This window comes from Penicillium canariense (assembly GCF_028826845.1).
Source record: "Penicillium canariense strain IBT 26290 chromosome Unknown utg000001l_segment0_segment0, whole genome shotgun sequence".
NCBI classification, from domain to species: Eukaryota; Fungi; Ascomycota; class Eurotiomycetes; order Eurotiales; family Aspergillaceae; genus Penicillium; species Penicillium canariense.
In genome coordinates, this window is record NW_026622728.1 from 2,432,511 (window position 1) to 2,447,013 (window position 14,503).

The 14,503-nt window shown below is 53.4% G+C and overlaps 5 protein-coding genes across 5 annotated transcripts; 2 read left to right on the forward strand and 3 right to left on the reverse strand.

Moving 5' to 3' along the window:
- Positions 1 to 439: 439 nt before the first annotated feature.
- Positions 440 to 2,640, reverse strand: N7482_000843 (uncharacterized protein; the record flags this gene model as incomplete). The annotated part of the gene is made up of 4 exons (XM_056682968.1): positions 440 to 1,181; positions 1,236 to 1,351; positions 1,406 to 1,722; positions 1,785 to 2,640. 4 exons carry the CDS (start codon positions 2,638 to 2,640, stop codon positions 440 to 442), a joined length of 2,031 nt encoding a protein of 676 aa, XP_056546574.1.
- A 536-nt stretch (positions 2,641 to 3,176) lies between these two features.
- On the forward strand, positions 3,177 to 3,413 carry N7482_000844 (uncharacterized protein; the record flags this gene model as incomplete). The annotated part of the gene is made up of 1 exon (XM_056682969.1): positions 3,177 to 3,413. One exon carries the CDS (start codon positions 3,177 to 3,179, stop codon positions 3,411 to 3,413), a length of 237 nt encoding a protein of 78 aa, XP_056546575.1.
- Positions 3,414 to 4,363: 950 nt separating this feature from the next.
- N7482_000845 (ENTH domain protein) lies at positions 4,364 to 6,444 on the reverse strand (the record flags this gene model as incomplete). The annotated part of the gene is made up of 5 exons (XM_056682970.1): positions 4,364 to 5,616; positions 5,675 to 5,786; positions 5,844 to 6,034; positions 6,089 to 6,326; positions 6,394 to 6,444. The coding sequence occupies 5 exons, from the start codon at positions 6,442 to 6,444 to the stop codon at positions 4,364 to 4,366; spliced, it is 1,845 nt and encodes a 614-aa protein (XP_056546576.1).
- A 1,600-nt stretch (positions 6,445 to 8,044) lies between these two features.
- N7482_000846 (40S ribosomal protein uS17) lies at positions 8,045 to 9,062 on the reverse strand (the record flags this gene model as incomplete). Its single annotated transcript, XM_056682971.1, has 3 exons — positions 8,820 to 9,062; positions 8,281 to 8,519; positions 8,045 to 8,113 (listed from the first exon to the last, which is right to left on the reverse strand). The coding sequence occupies exons 1-3, from the start codon at positions 8,992 to 8,994 to the stop codon at positions 8,045 to 8,047; spliced, it is 483 nt and encodes a 160-aa protein (XP_056546577.1). The 5' UTR covers positions 8,995 to 9,062.
- Positions 9,063 to 9,334: 272 nt separating this feature from the next.
- Positions 9,335 to 14,055, forward strand: N7482_000847 (kinetochore-microtubule binding complex subunit SPC105; the record flags this gene model as incomplete). Its single annotated transcript, XM_056682972.1, has 4 exons — positions 9,335 to 9,574; positions 9,641 to 10,001; positions 10,056 to 12,610; positions 12,673 to 14,055. 4 exons carry the CDS (start codon positions 9,335 to 9,337, stop codon positions 14,053 to 14,055), a joined length of 4,539 nt encoding a protein of 1,512 aa, XP_056546578.1.
- Positions 14,056 to 14,503: the final 448 nt, after the last annotated feature.

Consider the following 14,503-nt stretch of genomic DNA (forward strand, 5'->3'; position numbering starts at 1 on the left):
TTGCCTTCCGCCTCACCCCCCCCCTGCTATAATGGCTGATTAGCTAGGCAGGTGTCCTTCTAGGAGGCATTCCAGGAATCCAGAGGTCAAGATTCGAGGAGAGGAGCTCAGAAGGCAAATCAAAGGCTTTGGCTCAAGTGAAGGATAGTAATATCATAGAACTATATCCAAAATCTGTTTCCTGGACACCAGAGTGTTGCCGCCAGTCCCATATTGAAGGGTGAATGGCCAATGCCGATCTCAAGACCCTCTATGATGCTACAGCCTTGTGACAAAAGGCTCGGGAGGAAATGATCTGAAAGTCATCATTCGTTGAGGCTCTCCTGCATAAATTACATATACCGATACCCACCCCTATCACACATGCACAGGAGTGGAGTATACTAATTACATTATTTTGAGTGGGGGTGGACGAAGAAGAGGGGTGAGCCCCAAAGGGTCACATAGTGGGTGGCTCCAGCCGCCCCTCGACCTCCTGCCAAACTTGCCTCAGCATGGGCAGGTGGACACGGTCCGCATAGAAGAAGCCTAGCAGGATGGACCGGCAGTCATGCCAAGAGGTCACACCGTGCAGCTGCGCGGCCGTTGCCAGCTCCGACACAAAAAACGTGCGCTCAGACGGCATGACCTGGCTACACGCCGCGCCTGTGAACAGCAGCCAGATCAAGAGATCACGGCACAGCGCGAATAGCCCAGACGGGATGGTCGCTTCCAGTGCAGCGCGCAGTGCCATGATAGGTTTTGGCAACAGCGGGGCAATCATGGGGTAAAAGCTCCAGATGGCGCTGTTGTGGAAGCACAGGCATGCCAGGCGTGTGCAACCCTCGATTGAGTTGTCACCTTTGATCTGGCCGGTGGGCGTGTACCGGTCCGCGTGCAGCGAGTACTCGACATACAGCACCTCGAAGTTGAAGTAGTCTTCCGTCTCGTCATTGAACTCTTTGTAGCCCGTGCTGCCCTTGATCCACTCAGCGTACCAGGATAGCTCGAGCAAGTCGTAGATTATTTTAGAGAAGGATTCGCTGAAGATTCCGGGAATTTTCATGAGCGGGATCAGGCGGGTTGCGCAGAGGGCGACGTCATCGTTTGGTGGGAGAAGGGTGAAGCCTGCAGGGCGGACGGACCGGACGAAGGGGAAGATTGGTTTGGCGAGGGCCATGCAGGCAACTCGAATATCCGTCCTATCGGGACGTTAGAGGGTTTGGTCTGTAAAGAGTATAGAGAAGGGGGTTGACCAATTAATCTGGAATCGAACATCGGAGGGGACATCGGCGAAATTCTTGCGCAGTCCAATCATCTGGCGCAAGCCAGCTAAATGGATCTTTAAATAATCCGGGTTGCCCGATGCAATCTGCACACGTTAGTCTCAATAGGTCTTGTCCTGTTCAGGTTGAACCCTACGCACCTCGATTGTCAATAGTGTAGACACCGCCGCAATCAACTCATCACTAGCACACTTGACCGGATCCGACAAGCCCTCATTTACCAAACGAATCGTCTCGCCCCGATGATGAAACGTATCAACCACAAGCGCACTGCGTGTCTGATTCGGATCTCGGATGGGCAGCTCGCCCCGTTGCATAGCCGCATTGGAGGTGGACATGCAGATCGTCGCGTGAAGAACGGCGGGGTCTCGCTGAATAAGAGCGGCCCAATGTGCCTGCAACTTGGGCTTATACCGCGTCTGCAACGGATGCGCTTCTTGTGTGAGATCCCATAAGACTGCCAAGTGATGTTAGTCGATAGATCAGTTTTCAATGATGGGGAGTGGAGAACAATCTGACAATTCTGCAGATGACGCATCATGCGATCCGTGAGCTGTGTGTGTCCAGTATTAAAGGGATCGTGGGCCCCCGGGCCCACCACGGTCCATGGAGAAAAGGATGATTGTTGGGCTGGATACCCCACAATTTCATCGTAACCACTACCGTCCCACGATTCATCACCCCATAAGTCCCCCGCCCACGCCTCTGCTGCGGCCGCCACGGGCGAGTAGTAGCCCACGGTAGTCGTAGTAGGAACCAATTCCTGCGACACTGGGGGTGAGTCTCCGACATGTGAGCTCTGTCGGCTGCTATCAGACGAGGAAGAGGGCGTCGATGCTGGAGGCCGGGGCGGCCCCATGGCCCCCGGGATCGTCTCCGGCGGCTGGAAGGCCAAGTGCTTCCAAGATTTGCCTTTATATTTCTTGGTATTCTCCAATCGCTTCTTGCGATTGTGTTCGGACATCACATGGGACCGGATGCGCTTCAGTGTCTCCTCCTTCGTCCCCGATGATGCTGAGTCTGGATCTGTATGGACCCAGAATAGCGTGGACTTGCCTGATGAGGCATTGGTGGCCTTCCGGGGCTTGCGGACCTTGGAGGGAGCACTGCGCTCCGTGGTGGTGGTTTGGGCAGGCTGCTGAGGGGCTGAACTGGAGGCTGAAGCTGAAGCGGAAGCGGAAGCCAGAGCTGCGGGCCGAGGCGGTGCTGCTACGGTTGTAGTGGGACAAGGAGACATGGAGGTTGTATCGGAGTCCTTGTGGAGGTCCGAATCAGCTTCACACCATGCCGTGCGCGTGCGTGCGGCCACTGGGGGTCGAGAGAGCACGGGTAGCGTCCGCTCGTAGGCCCCAAAGTACGTTTGCTTGGCATCCATCGTCGAGCTTAATCGGGCGCTGTGGGTGAAGGAGAATGTAGAAATATGAAGAGAAAGGAGTTTGGGACTATCTCCGGGGAAGGCCCGGCGGGGTCGAAAAACAGTTGGAGGTCGAGGCAGGAAGCAGCAGTACCCGTCGGAGGAATATCCCTGACGGTCCGCAAGGAAAGCGAGTTCTTCACGTTTATCATGGCATTGCCCGGCGAATCATGGCCTCCCGCGAAGGTCGCTAGTGAGATTTGAAGCAGCGCCAGGCAGTGGAATTGCTGCGAGATCGCCCGCTTTTTAGGGAGGGGGGAGGAGGTGGTCTGTTTGACAAGAGGATGGGGATGCGGAGATGCCCAGAGGAAGAGGAGAAGCAGAGGAGGAGGACGTGCTTTTCTTTGCGGCGACCCCGAAACCTAATAGTGGGCGCCTTAAAGGGGGTCTGATCTTAACTTTGTTTGAGACAAGCTACACCTGCCATCGCCCCCGAGGAATTGAGGGGTCGACGCCCAAACTTCCACACTTCCTCACGTCCGCACTGTCGCACGTCCATGGCTCCTCCCAGCCCGGCCACGCCCACTGGGGGACTTTCCCTGGGGATCCATTCCGCCGGTACGGGCCCCAATTGGTACATCAACGTCGTTGACTGGGTCTTGCTGGACGAAGTCGCTGGTTCACAGGAGCGGCCCCACCCAGTCTGCACAGTCTCGACTCCATCGCCTTCCCGAATCCCGAGCGCTATGGCCTGTGAAGTCGGTGCCTGCGGTGTCGATCCTGCCTTGTCCTGAGAGACCTATCCCACGCCGCTAATATCGGCACTCCGGCTCGGACTGCTCGAACCAGCATCTTATCCCCGACCGGACGTGCTTGCTGGTGCTTTGACCAGGCGCAACGCCGACTGCGCGGTGCAGACCCAATGCACGCCGTCTGAGGCGCTTGCGCCGGAACCCTTCTGCTGGGACCGACTAGACATGCTAACGGGCCATGCGCCCGGCGATGCAGCTCAGCTTCACGTAAGCGTCATGCTGGCAAGGCCGTGTATACACATCAAAAATGCGGATGACGCTACAGAACGCATTGATAAGATTGCAGGTGAATGCCACTGTTTCAAGCAGCCGATCATCTCAGGAACATCATCATTGAGCTTGGCTTTACTCTTTCCGCCCCGGCATGACGACAATAGTTGACGAAAATCCCCGTCGCCCGGCTGGGGGCCAAGTATCGCCTTGATCTAGCCGGGGGCCATGTGCCGGATGGAGGTTCTGGTATGCGAGGCCTCGTCTGGCTTACCGAACAGTGAACTGCCGAGTATCAGCAGCGGGTATGATCTCAGGCGCGTGGCGCGAAGCCGATCTGATATAAGCACTACTAGGGGATCTGCAGCAATGATGTAAATTGTGCACCGAGCAGAGATTACTCCTTGCCACTCAGCCGGTCATTCGGAAAGAAAAAGATATGCAAGATTATGAACTGCATTGCTTTCGCTGAATACGACTTCTATCTATTTCGTCACGGCGCGCACTCGGCGCAGCGGGGACTCAGCCGCAGAGCGACGTGCCAGCACCACAGCCCGCGTCGCCAGCTAATGCATGGAACATGGGAGAGACGGTAGGGAACAGTATGGGAAAAGAAAAACAGAAGCATTGAAATACAACAAGAAGGATAGGAAGGAAGAGCATAAGTGCAAGGAGAGGTGCTTCCGTCTCAACGCTGGTAGCTTGTGCTTAGAGCCTTCCCCCTACGTCATGCCTGGTCGCGGAAAGATGGGAACCGTGTCCATCTGTTCTAGCCCGCCCATTGTGCCATTCTGCCCAGTGGCTTGCCACCCTTGCCCCGTCTGCTGGTTGATAAACTGACTCTGGCGGAAGGGATTGGTGCTTCCAGTGGGGTTGGGTCGCAGAGGAGCCGCTGAAGGTTGCAGACTCGCGTTCTGGGGAGGTGGGACGGAGGAGCTCCGAGCAAAAGGGTTGGTCCCCGTCCGCTGGGGCTGGAGTGCTTGTGGCTGCGCTGGCGCTTGGGGAATCTGGGGGACTTGAGGAAGCTGAGGAACGGGATCGGGAGCTCCCGGGTTATAGTTAGGCTGCGCCATAGAAAGGCGCTTGGCGAATGGATTTGTGTTTTGCCGTTGCAGGGGGCTAGCAGGGGCGGGAAGTACACCTCCAGTGGGATTATGCAACATCATAGATTGCCGGAACGGATTGGTTCCAGTGTGCTGCGCCTGCAAGGCCGGTGGCTGTTGCGGCTGTTGTTGCTGCTGTTGGGGAAACGAAGGAACCTCGTTATGGGGAATAGGAGCCAGCTGTGATTGATATCCGTAGGATTGTGGCTGTGCCGTATATCCGCCAAACCCAGCACCAGTGGGCATCGCCTGGAGCGGTTGCGGCTGCTGCTGTACTTGCTGCGGACCATATGGGTTGCCAGTGTTTTGCTGAGGGAAGGCCTGGCCATATGAACTCTGCTGGCCGTAACCGGTGGCTTGAGGCTGCTGCGGAAAACCGGTTTGCTGGGGGAAGAATGCCTGTTGTGGCTGCTGTTGCGGGTGCTGCTGGAAGCCTGTTTGCTGATACTGCATTCCGGTGGACTGGGCCATCGGCTGTTGGTTCTGTTCGATGGAATCAAAGAAATCAATCAGATCCGTAGGGGGTGGTTTCTGTGTTTCGGGCTGCTTGGGCGGGTTTGGCATGCGCTTAGGTTGACTGCTGAAGGAGGCCTCCGCAGCAGAGGGCGGCGCACGTCCGTCTTTCTTTATCCCTTTCCCGGCCAAGTATTCTCGCCGGCGAAGGTCAAAGTCTGGATCATTCAAGTCATCCTCAAGAAGGCGCGCCAAGTCGGTGGAAGCATGCTTGAGCTTCGGGATTTCTAAACGAGTGGCAGACTGAAAGTGCCGTGCAACTCCCAAGAACTGTACCACTTCCTCCGTCTGTTTTGTAAACATCTTGTAGATTGCCAAGGCTCGTTCACTATCCGGTCTTGACATTTCGAAATAATGTTCTATTCACGGCCTTAATTAGAACTCGCACAGGGCTCCAGGGGAGTGAGGGCAATTTACCCAAGACATTGATTGTACCCTCGTTCATAACCGAGTACAGCGTCAAGAGGTCGAGTGTGAGGAGGCGGAATGCGGTCAAACTGATCTCGTTCTCAGGCTCATCCGTCAATAGCTGATGGACTGTCAGACACTGACCATGGCGCATTCAAATTCCCGGGGGTTTACTTACGTCACATCGCAACAACGCACGGATCTGCTTCTGTACAACTTCTGTTTCTCTCAGAAGACCTTTGTCCACGCTCAGTCGCTTCAGGCGACCGGGTCCGCTTCGTACGTAGTCGGTCTGAGTGGCGCCGAACGCTTTGGCGCGCGTAATAAGATACTCCGCATACCGCCGGATATTATGTCCCTGTGATTGTGCTGTCCGTACTTTCAGTATGATGTATCCACAGCTTTTCTATTCTGAAAATTTACCTTCTGAGAAGTTACTAGGCGCGATCTTCCTGGGGTTGTCCGAGAGATACGACAGAGCTGCATCCTGCTGGCCCTCCCGAATCATAAGATGAACGATGATGAGCGCCTTAAACACGATCGTCCATGCGGAATCACGAAGTCTGTGCTGGAGTGTTCGGAAGATCTCTGCGACGCCCGCTTCGCCTGTATGAGTCGCCACCAGGATCGTTTCAACGTATTTAGATTTAGGGGCCGCGAGCTGTGCGCAAACATGTGTCAGTGCCTGTCCACCATGAAAACTCTAGTCAATATGATCCGACACCCACCTTGAGCTTGGTGGCGCCCTTTACCGACTTCTCAAAGTTGGTCATCTTCATGGGGTCTGCAGGTCTTCTCGGGGCCCGCTCCGTCTGTCAGAATCGATTGAGGTTGACGAGATGCAAGTTTAGATAGACAGGCGTCCGAATAAAGTACTGAAGTGCCCGCTTCAGAAGTCAATGCCTTTGTGATGTCCGTGTAGAATCTCAATCATCACTGGTATCGCCCGACGGGGTGGCTCATTGGGCCATTGCGGGAGCCTGGGAGGGAGGAACGACGGCGCTTTCCAAGGCAAAGGGACAGAGGCGATCGGATCGACCGGGTTGGTGAGTGATACTCAGTGCAAGCCCGTGAGCGCGGCGATTAGGAATGCAGGAATAAGGATAGGGTTGAGAGGACGTAAATACAAAGGACAAGTAGGGCCGGTGGGCGGAGCTTGAGAGTTGGGATGGCAAGCCCAATCAGGTATAGCTCCGTTTTCCAGCACGAGGATCGGATGTATGTACATGACATTGAAACATGTCCATCTACCGGCCTATCCATGCAAGGATATTGACAACTCAATAAATCTATTTGGTGCTCTCCATTTGATTACAGTAACGAGACCTATCCCTGGTACGTACGCTTATATGTATTGGGCGCCTAGGTAGGTATGAATGTTTCATCAGGTGACTGGATGGCGTTAAGGCAGGTTGCGAAGGATATATAGACGTCTCCGGAATATATCTGAGTTCTTGAGCATGACTATAATTAATAATATGCCGCTAAATAGTCACTGGACCTTTCACCCGGCATGAAAAGAATTGATATAATATGATGAATAACAAATTAATTGTATCACAACGCCAAAGGTCTTCTCCGCATCAAAACCTCACGTGGCTAATTCTGGATTATTACCCAACTAGTACCTACCACTGTCAATAATTTACTTTTTCTGCAGCCATACATAAAATTTACACGCGCATGTCATTGAGTTCGCAATCAATACCACTCCTGAAAATATCTTCAAGAGGGGCGAAAAAAAGAGCCCGCAAGAATCCTTATAGTGGCATGTAGCTGTGGAAACCACTTACGTATATCCTGTCCTCTGGAACAATCAATTGGATCTCCGCTATGCTCAGAAAACTGACATGCTCGATTTCAAAGTTCATTTCAATAGCTCCATCCATCACGGAATGATAGCCACAGCCATACGACTTACACGGACGAGCTATGAAACCAGACACGCCGGGGCCAAGACCTTACGACTAAAGTTCTACTGTACACTGTATCTACAAGCAGTTGTAGAAACAAAATCAAAACGAAACAAAACGTCCATGTATCACCGAGATATGCAGAAACGGAAGTATCGATTCCCCCTATCGTATCAATGACAACAGCCTAGATGAGCAAAAACTGGGAAATACAGCATTGAGAACAATCTCGTTCCAATGCCCTCAAGGGAATAGCCCTTCACTAGGGCTGGTGTACGGTTTCCATGGCAGGAGGATGGATGAAATATTTTTGCTTTTTGTGTGGATACACATTCTTCAGCAAGGTATCTGGGACATGGAAACTCGTAAACTATCCCGACCCCCGTACAAGAAATTCCTTTATATCCAGTTCAAACCGCTTCCCTCGCCGTATTGTCAATCCCGAGCACCCAGTTCGATTCAACGCTTAGAACTTGCTGAACGACTTGACGGCCTTGCCGGTACGGGGCAGGACACGCAGGACGTTGAAGCGGACCTGTTTGAAAATGCAAGTTAGCCAGAGATCAGGATAGACTTTGATACTAGAGCCAGATGGCGCATGGATGGGTGCAGCCGAATGTCACGACGGAAGTCGAGCAGTCCCTGATAGTGACTACCGAAGTGTATCGACTTCAACATGCGGATTCAAGGGTTGAAACGTACGGTCTTGGAGAGGGGTCGGCACTGGCCGACGGTGACCCAGTCACCCTCCTCAACACGGAAAGCGGGGGAGACGTGAGCAGCCAGGTTCTTGTGGCGCTTCTCGTAACGGTTGTACTTGGGGACGTAGTGGAGGTATTCACGGCGGATGACGATGGTACGGTGCATCTTGGTGGACACAACGCGGCCGGTCAGGATACGGCCACGGATGGAGACGAGACCGGTGAAGGGGCACTTCTTGTCTGTTTAATTCAGTTTGTTAGCGATTTGATGAATTCGCAGGGATATGGCGGTTCAAGCAAGATCTCTGATATGGCTGGTCATTTTTTCGAGGAAGGAGGATGCGGTCTTCGCGACAACTGAGAACAGGAAGCTGCCTTCAGAAGATTCATCGCAATCGCCTGACACCATTGACATCGCTTTCCGCAAGCGCCAGATCTTGCACTGGCCACTTGCTGTCCCATCTCCACCATCGAAAAAAGCCAGAAATGTCGTAGATCTCGCGAGATTGCCAGAAGAATCGCATCGCAGGTCGTGCATACCGATGTAGTTGCCCTCAATGGCGGTCTTGGGGGTACGGAAACCCAGACCGATGTCCTTGTACCAGCGGCGGGTCTGACCAGCCTTCTTGGACTTGGCCTGGGACTTCGAGTTCTGGAAGATGTGAGGCTGCTTCTGGAAAGCGCGCTCGGACTGGACGGTCAACTCGGTCGCCATGGTTGCGGTGTGTGTCGACGGGGAAGCGTTGTCGAACTGAGTGAAAAGTTGGCGTGTCGGGTCTCGGGTTAAGGACGTCAGGATGAGAAAGATTCGCTAAAGGCGCGGATTCTTGTGTGTGTGAACACTAGTCTACTTTGGGACTAGTGTAGGTGCGGGTTAGGGCTTGCCGTTTGTTTACGTTTTGAGACATCACGTGATATTGAAACGCGCCTCGGGCCCGGGGACGTGTAGCCGCAGGTATGGAAGGGGAATGCGACCAGCTCCGATCCTTCAACCACGCCCGCCCTGTGCGTGTATCATGCTCAGGTGATTGCGATACTCTGTGATTGCCGCCGAAATGTCGACTCGACCAGACTCTGCGGCTACGCGACCACGTTCCCGCCGCTCAATCGCCCATGTACCACGATCTAAGATGACGTCCGGTCTGGACAAGGAGAATGCGACGACAGACATCGGAGCTATGGCACCCTTTGAACCCAACACCAAGCCCACTACAAAGGACAAGAAGTCTCGAAGTAAGAGCTTAGGACCAGGAGGACTGGATGCTCTTCAAAATTCCAATGGCAATCGCCGCAAGGTAGTTATCACCCGAAGTTCCCCACCCGCATTGGAGGCATATCGAACTAAACTGGGTCTTCTGTAGTCGACCGCCTCATTTCCTCTAAAATCGATTCTCAAACCTACAGTACCTGTGTCTCCCGTGCGAAACATACCATCGTTTGAAGAAACGCGCCGGCGCACCCCTGCTCGTGATGCATCAAACCATAATGTCGATGCCGACGGCAATGACCAAGGACAAGAGGGACTACTGATCGATTTTGCAACACCACCGCAGCCCGCTATGGCAGGAGATGGGAATATTGACAATCCGTTTGACAACTTCAATGCGACATCTGCTATCCGCGACGAGATGGCTGCAACAAGAGAACGCGACGAGAAGGAGCGCCGTGAACGTGAACGTCAAACTATCATGGAGAAGCGAGAAGCGCGACGGAAATCAATGGGTCTGTGCTCAAGGAAGCAAGGAAACATATGAGGTGTTGCTAAATCATCTACAGCAAATCGTCGTGTTTCGTTCGCCCCTGAAGCCACATTACACACCTGGAACGTGGTTGAAATACCCGAAGACGCAACATCATCATCTGCCTCCAATTCTACACGACGTGCATCATCTCTTACGAATACTCAGAATCAACCACAGCCCACGCTAACTCCGGCGAAGGAGGCACCTGCATCACCAGATGACGCCGAGTCAGACTTCGGCTTTTCTCCAGTTCGCGAGCAGGACCTACAGCAAATGAGGGACCGCTCTGCATCGACTGGCACAGACGATGGCCCCGCAGACCTCTCAAGCCCATTCAGCGGAAGCTCAGCTGCGAGCGAAGATACTGGCGCACATAGCTTAACTGAAGAGGAAGAAGATGACAACTCCTTAGGATCTGACGATGGATTTGACGCCGAAAGCACTGCTATGAGCATGGACGATTTGACTGCCCGCTCTACTGCTACTGTGCAGTCAGATGTATCATCCAGTTCCAGTTCCAGTGCCAGACTCAACGACGCACTGCGCCAGGCTGCCAAGGAAGCCGGAACCGCAGCAATAGACGAGGAAACTGGTGAAATGTCAATGGAACTTGCGGATCAAGAAATCACTGGTGCCTTTCAGCCCTGGATCAAGAAAGGCCAAAGGCAAAGCTTCGACTGGGAAGACATTAGTGCCCGCCATGACCAAGAGAACGTCGACCCTTCCAAGGCTGTTTCGACTCTGGAGTTCCCGGCGTCAGATGGGATGGATGAGGACGAAGATCTTAGTATGGATGTGACAAATGTTGTTGGCGGCATTCTAGGCAAAGCACCTGGGCGTCGCCAGAGTGTTCCCAATCGCAAGTCCTTAGGCCTAGAAACGAACTATGGCGACCAAACCATGGAGATGACTGGAATGGTTGGAGGCATTGCGCCTACAGAATCTCCGTCCATGCCCACAAATGATGATAACGACGATGAAGAGATGACTATGGAGTTCACGTCAGTCGTGGGTGGTGTTTTAAACAAAAGCCAACAATTCCAGCAAGCTGCGGATAGCAGCACGGAACGACCAGGTTCCTACACTCCAAAGTCAGACCACATGTCTGTGGATGTGGATAATGAACCCGACGATGGTATGGATATGGAAATGACTGGCGCCGTTGGTGGTATTCTGCCATCTGGATCGAGGACCCCGGACAGAGCTCAGGCGAAAAGGATCATGGAGCTTGAGACTGAGTCCGGCCAATTGGGAAGCTCGCCCTTCCAAGAGAATGTCCGGCAATCTCCCGCGAAGTCTCCTACGAAATCACCTCTTGCTATGCATGTCGCAGCTGTTGCTTCCGAGAACGGCAGCCCCAGCCTGGCGAGTGTTCAACCCAGACGTTCTTCACGCCGTAGCTCTGTATTGGGCGCATCAAGAACCCCAGAGTCAGCCACTCGCCAGCGCTCACCAACGAAGAAACCGACTACTCCCTCGAAACAGCTGACACCTCAGCCAAAACCCACCACTCCCAGCAAAACTCCACCGTCTGCCAATATCACCTTCCGTAGCGCCTCTCCGAAGAAGCTCTTCCAGCCCGAGATCCAGCAGTCGGCACAGAAACGCAAGTCTACCCGCCTGAGCATCTTTGAACAGAACACTTCCAATGGACAGTCAACCCCTCGCATTCTTCTTCAACCCCGTGAGGGACGTCGATCTTCCGGCCTGGGGATCGATAAGGAAGGTCTTGGATCGCCTCGCGTCGCGGCTATTCTGGACAAGCGTCTATCACTGGGTGAGAATACACCGCAGTTTGTTCCCCAGGAACGATCCCGTGGTGGTGTACGGTTTGAAGACCCATTGAAAATGCAGGCAGATGAAGAGCGGGAGCGCGAGGAGGAGGAACTCAGAGAGGACGGTCATATCCCTCCGCCTATCAATTTGGACCGAGATCCCACTTCGAGTTTGAAGGATATGATTTCGAGCATGAGTCCGAAGAAGGGCAAGGTCGGCAGTCGCAAGAGTCTACACGTCGGAGCTGCTCGTGGTATCTTAGGCAAGCGGCCTGCGGAGCTCGATCTGGAGGAAGAGGAGGTAGAGAACTCACCCAAGCGACTGCGTGGGCATACCGTCAGTCCTGTCAAAGGCGTCAGACTGCCAGGACCAACCCATGATGGAACGAGTCGCCGATCCATCCGTTCTCCCGTCCGCAGAGCTCGTAGCTCCTCGCCCCTCAAGGGTAGCGCCACCCCTACTCAGGAACCAAGGAGCGTCTCTAACAAGGGGACGACGCCGCTCAAGGAGGGTATCGATGCTCTACACCTTGTCTCTGATCAGCCAGAGGAAGAAGAGGCAGAGGAGGTCACTGCTGAAGGCCAAGCTGCTGATATGGAGCCTATCCAGCTTCAAGATTTCCTTAACATGACCAATATCCACTTCATGGAGCTCACCACAACGAAGAGACGACACACCACTGCACCTGGGAGTGCTACCAAAAGGCTGAGCCGGGCTTCCTTGGTGAATGTCGCTAAGCAAGGCACAAGTACTTTTGACGACTGTGTGGCTGCTGGCTTTTGCACAGTACCTATGCTAGAGCTGTACCAGCACGTAAGTGCCACTGCGAGGTACCTTCCTCATTGATGGGGCTACATTGCTGACTCATGATCTAGTCTTGCCGTGAATTGAAGTCATACATCTCCGAAGGCCGTCAAGTGATTCGATCTATTGAAGCCGAAACATACACCGACAACCCCCCTCTCTTCCGTGAATATATGTGTGCCCCTCCAGACATCCGTGTGATTATGGACAACCAGTTCCGAAATGTCAAAACACATGCACGCCTGCTTAGCAAGGCTACGTGGTACGAGTGGCGGATGAAGCTTCTCGAGGGTTTGAAGGAAGGACTCCACCGCCATGTAGAGGACATGAAGGCGGACGACGAGCTACTGTCTAAACACGAGGAGCTTCTCAATAGCGCCGTGCCCCCCTTGGTAGAAAAGCATGCCTCTCTAGAGCAAGAGATGAGCAATCTACAGCAACTGGTGGAAGAGATGGAGAGCTGTGATCAAGACGAGTTGCGAGGCGCACGCCAAACGCTTTCCAGGGTCGATGATGAGATTGAGGCCAGGAAGAGAGAACTCAAGCAGCTGCAAGAGGAGGTCCAGCAAAGGACCAACATTATCGAAGCCGGAACTGAGATGCGCGATGAGTACCTGGCACAGATCCAGGAGGCGGAGCGCGTCAAGGAAGAGTGCCGCGGGTGGAGTGCGCTAGATATTCGCGAGCTCAAGGCTTCTGTCCAGCAAATCGAGCGTCAAACTCGCTGGTCAATTACCTCTGCATCGACACCTGCAGAATCATCTACCGGTCCCATGTTGACCATATCATACCGCGGCCAGTTGCAAATCAAGTTCCACCCCGAGGCCTTTGCAACCAAGAACTCAACAGCCGAGAAGACGAATCTTCCTCTCGAGTTGAGCTCCATCAAAGGCAAGGCGCTCTCCCCCATTGCATCGCTTGTCTTGCCATCATTGCAGCGCCACCTCGCCACAATCCAGCAATCCAAGGTCGCCCCGAAGCAGCTTCTGCGCTTCATCTCAAATGCCTGGGACCGCACCATCGGCCTTGAGAACGAAGCTCGCATGCTCGAGTTCTGCGGCGTCACCCGCCTCACCCTCTCAGATCCCAACGATGCCTCGCTCTACCTACGTGCTCGCTGCACTCTCCTCGGCAACGCGGCCGTCTCATCCACGCCCGGCCGTAAAGGCGCTGCGGCCAAGAACAACAGTGCGAAGCGTATTGATGTTGACTTCACCGTCCGTACGCGCATTGACACTGAGGTTGAGAACATGAAGGAGATCGGCTCTCTCGATTTCGATATCGATGTTCTAGCCACGAAGGTCTATGGCTTCGGCGCTGGTAACAAGTCCGGTCTCTCCGGCAAGGAGATGCAGAGTATTCTTGGCAAGGGGATGGTTCGTGACGATGGGAACGCCCTGGGCAATGGAGTCTGGTGCAAGGCCGTACGGATGCTAACTGGGTCTGTGTTTTAATTGAGGAGGATGATATCACCGTTTTTTTATTTTCAAAGGAGCTGGATCGGACTGGGATGGTATTACCTGGAAATGGGTTTGGAGCAACGGAGTTTGTGGTCAGGTTGTGGAGTGTATATTTTCTACCTTGGGTTTGAGCGATTTTTATCTGAATGATTATGCTTTTTCAATTATATTGAATACCTCCAATTCGTGAGCTTCAAGTAGGCCCGCATTCGAGCCATGGCAGATGATCTGGGAGAATAGGCCTCACTGTATCCAATTTATGCAACCCAACCAGCTACCAAAACATGCATGTTAATATTATTCATCATAATGCAAAAAGGCAGACACTGTCCGCCAGTCAACAAGCTACACATCTATGCAACCTTTCTCCAAGTCCCACATCGAATGACAGGGCAATCCCTGAAGGTAGATATAGATATGTACGCAAGAAAGTTATTAATTT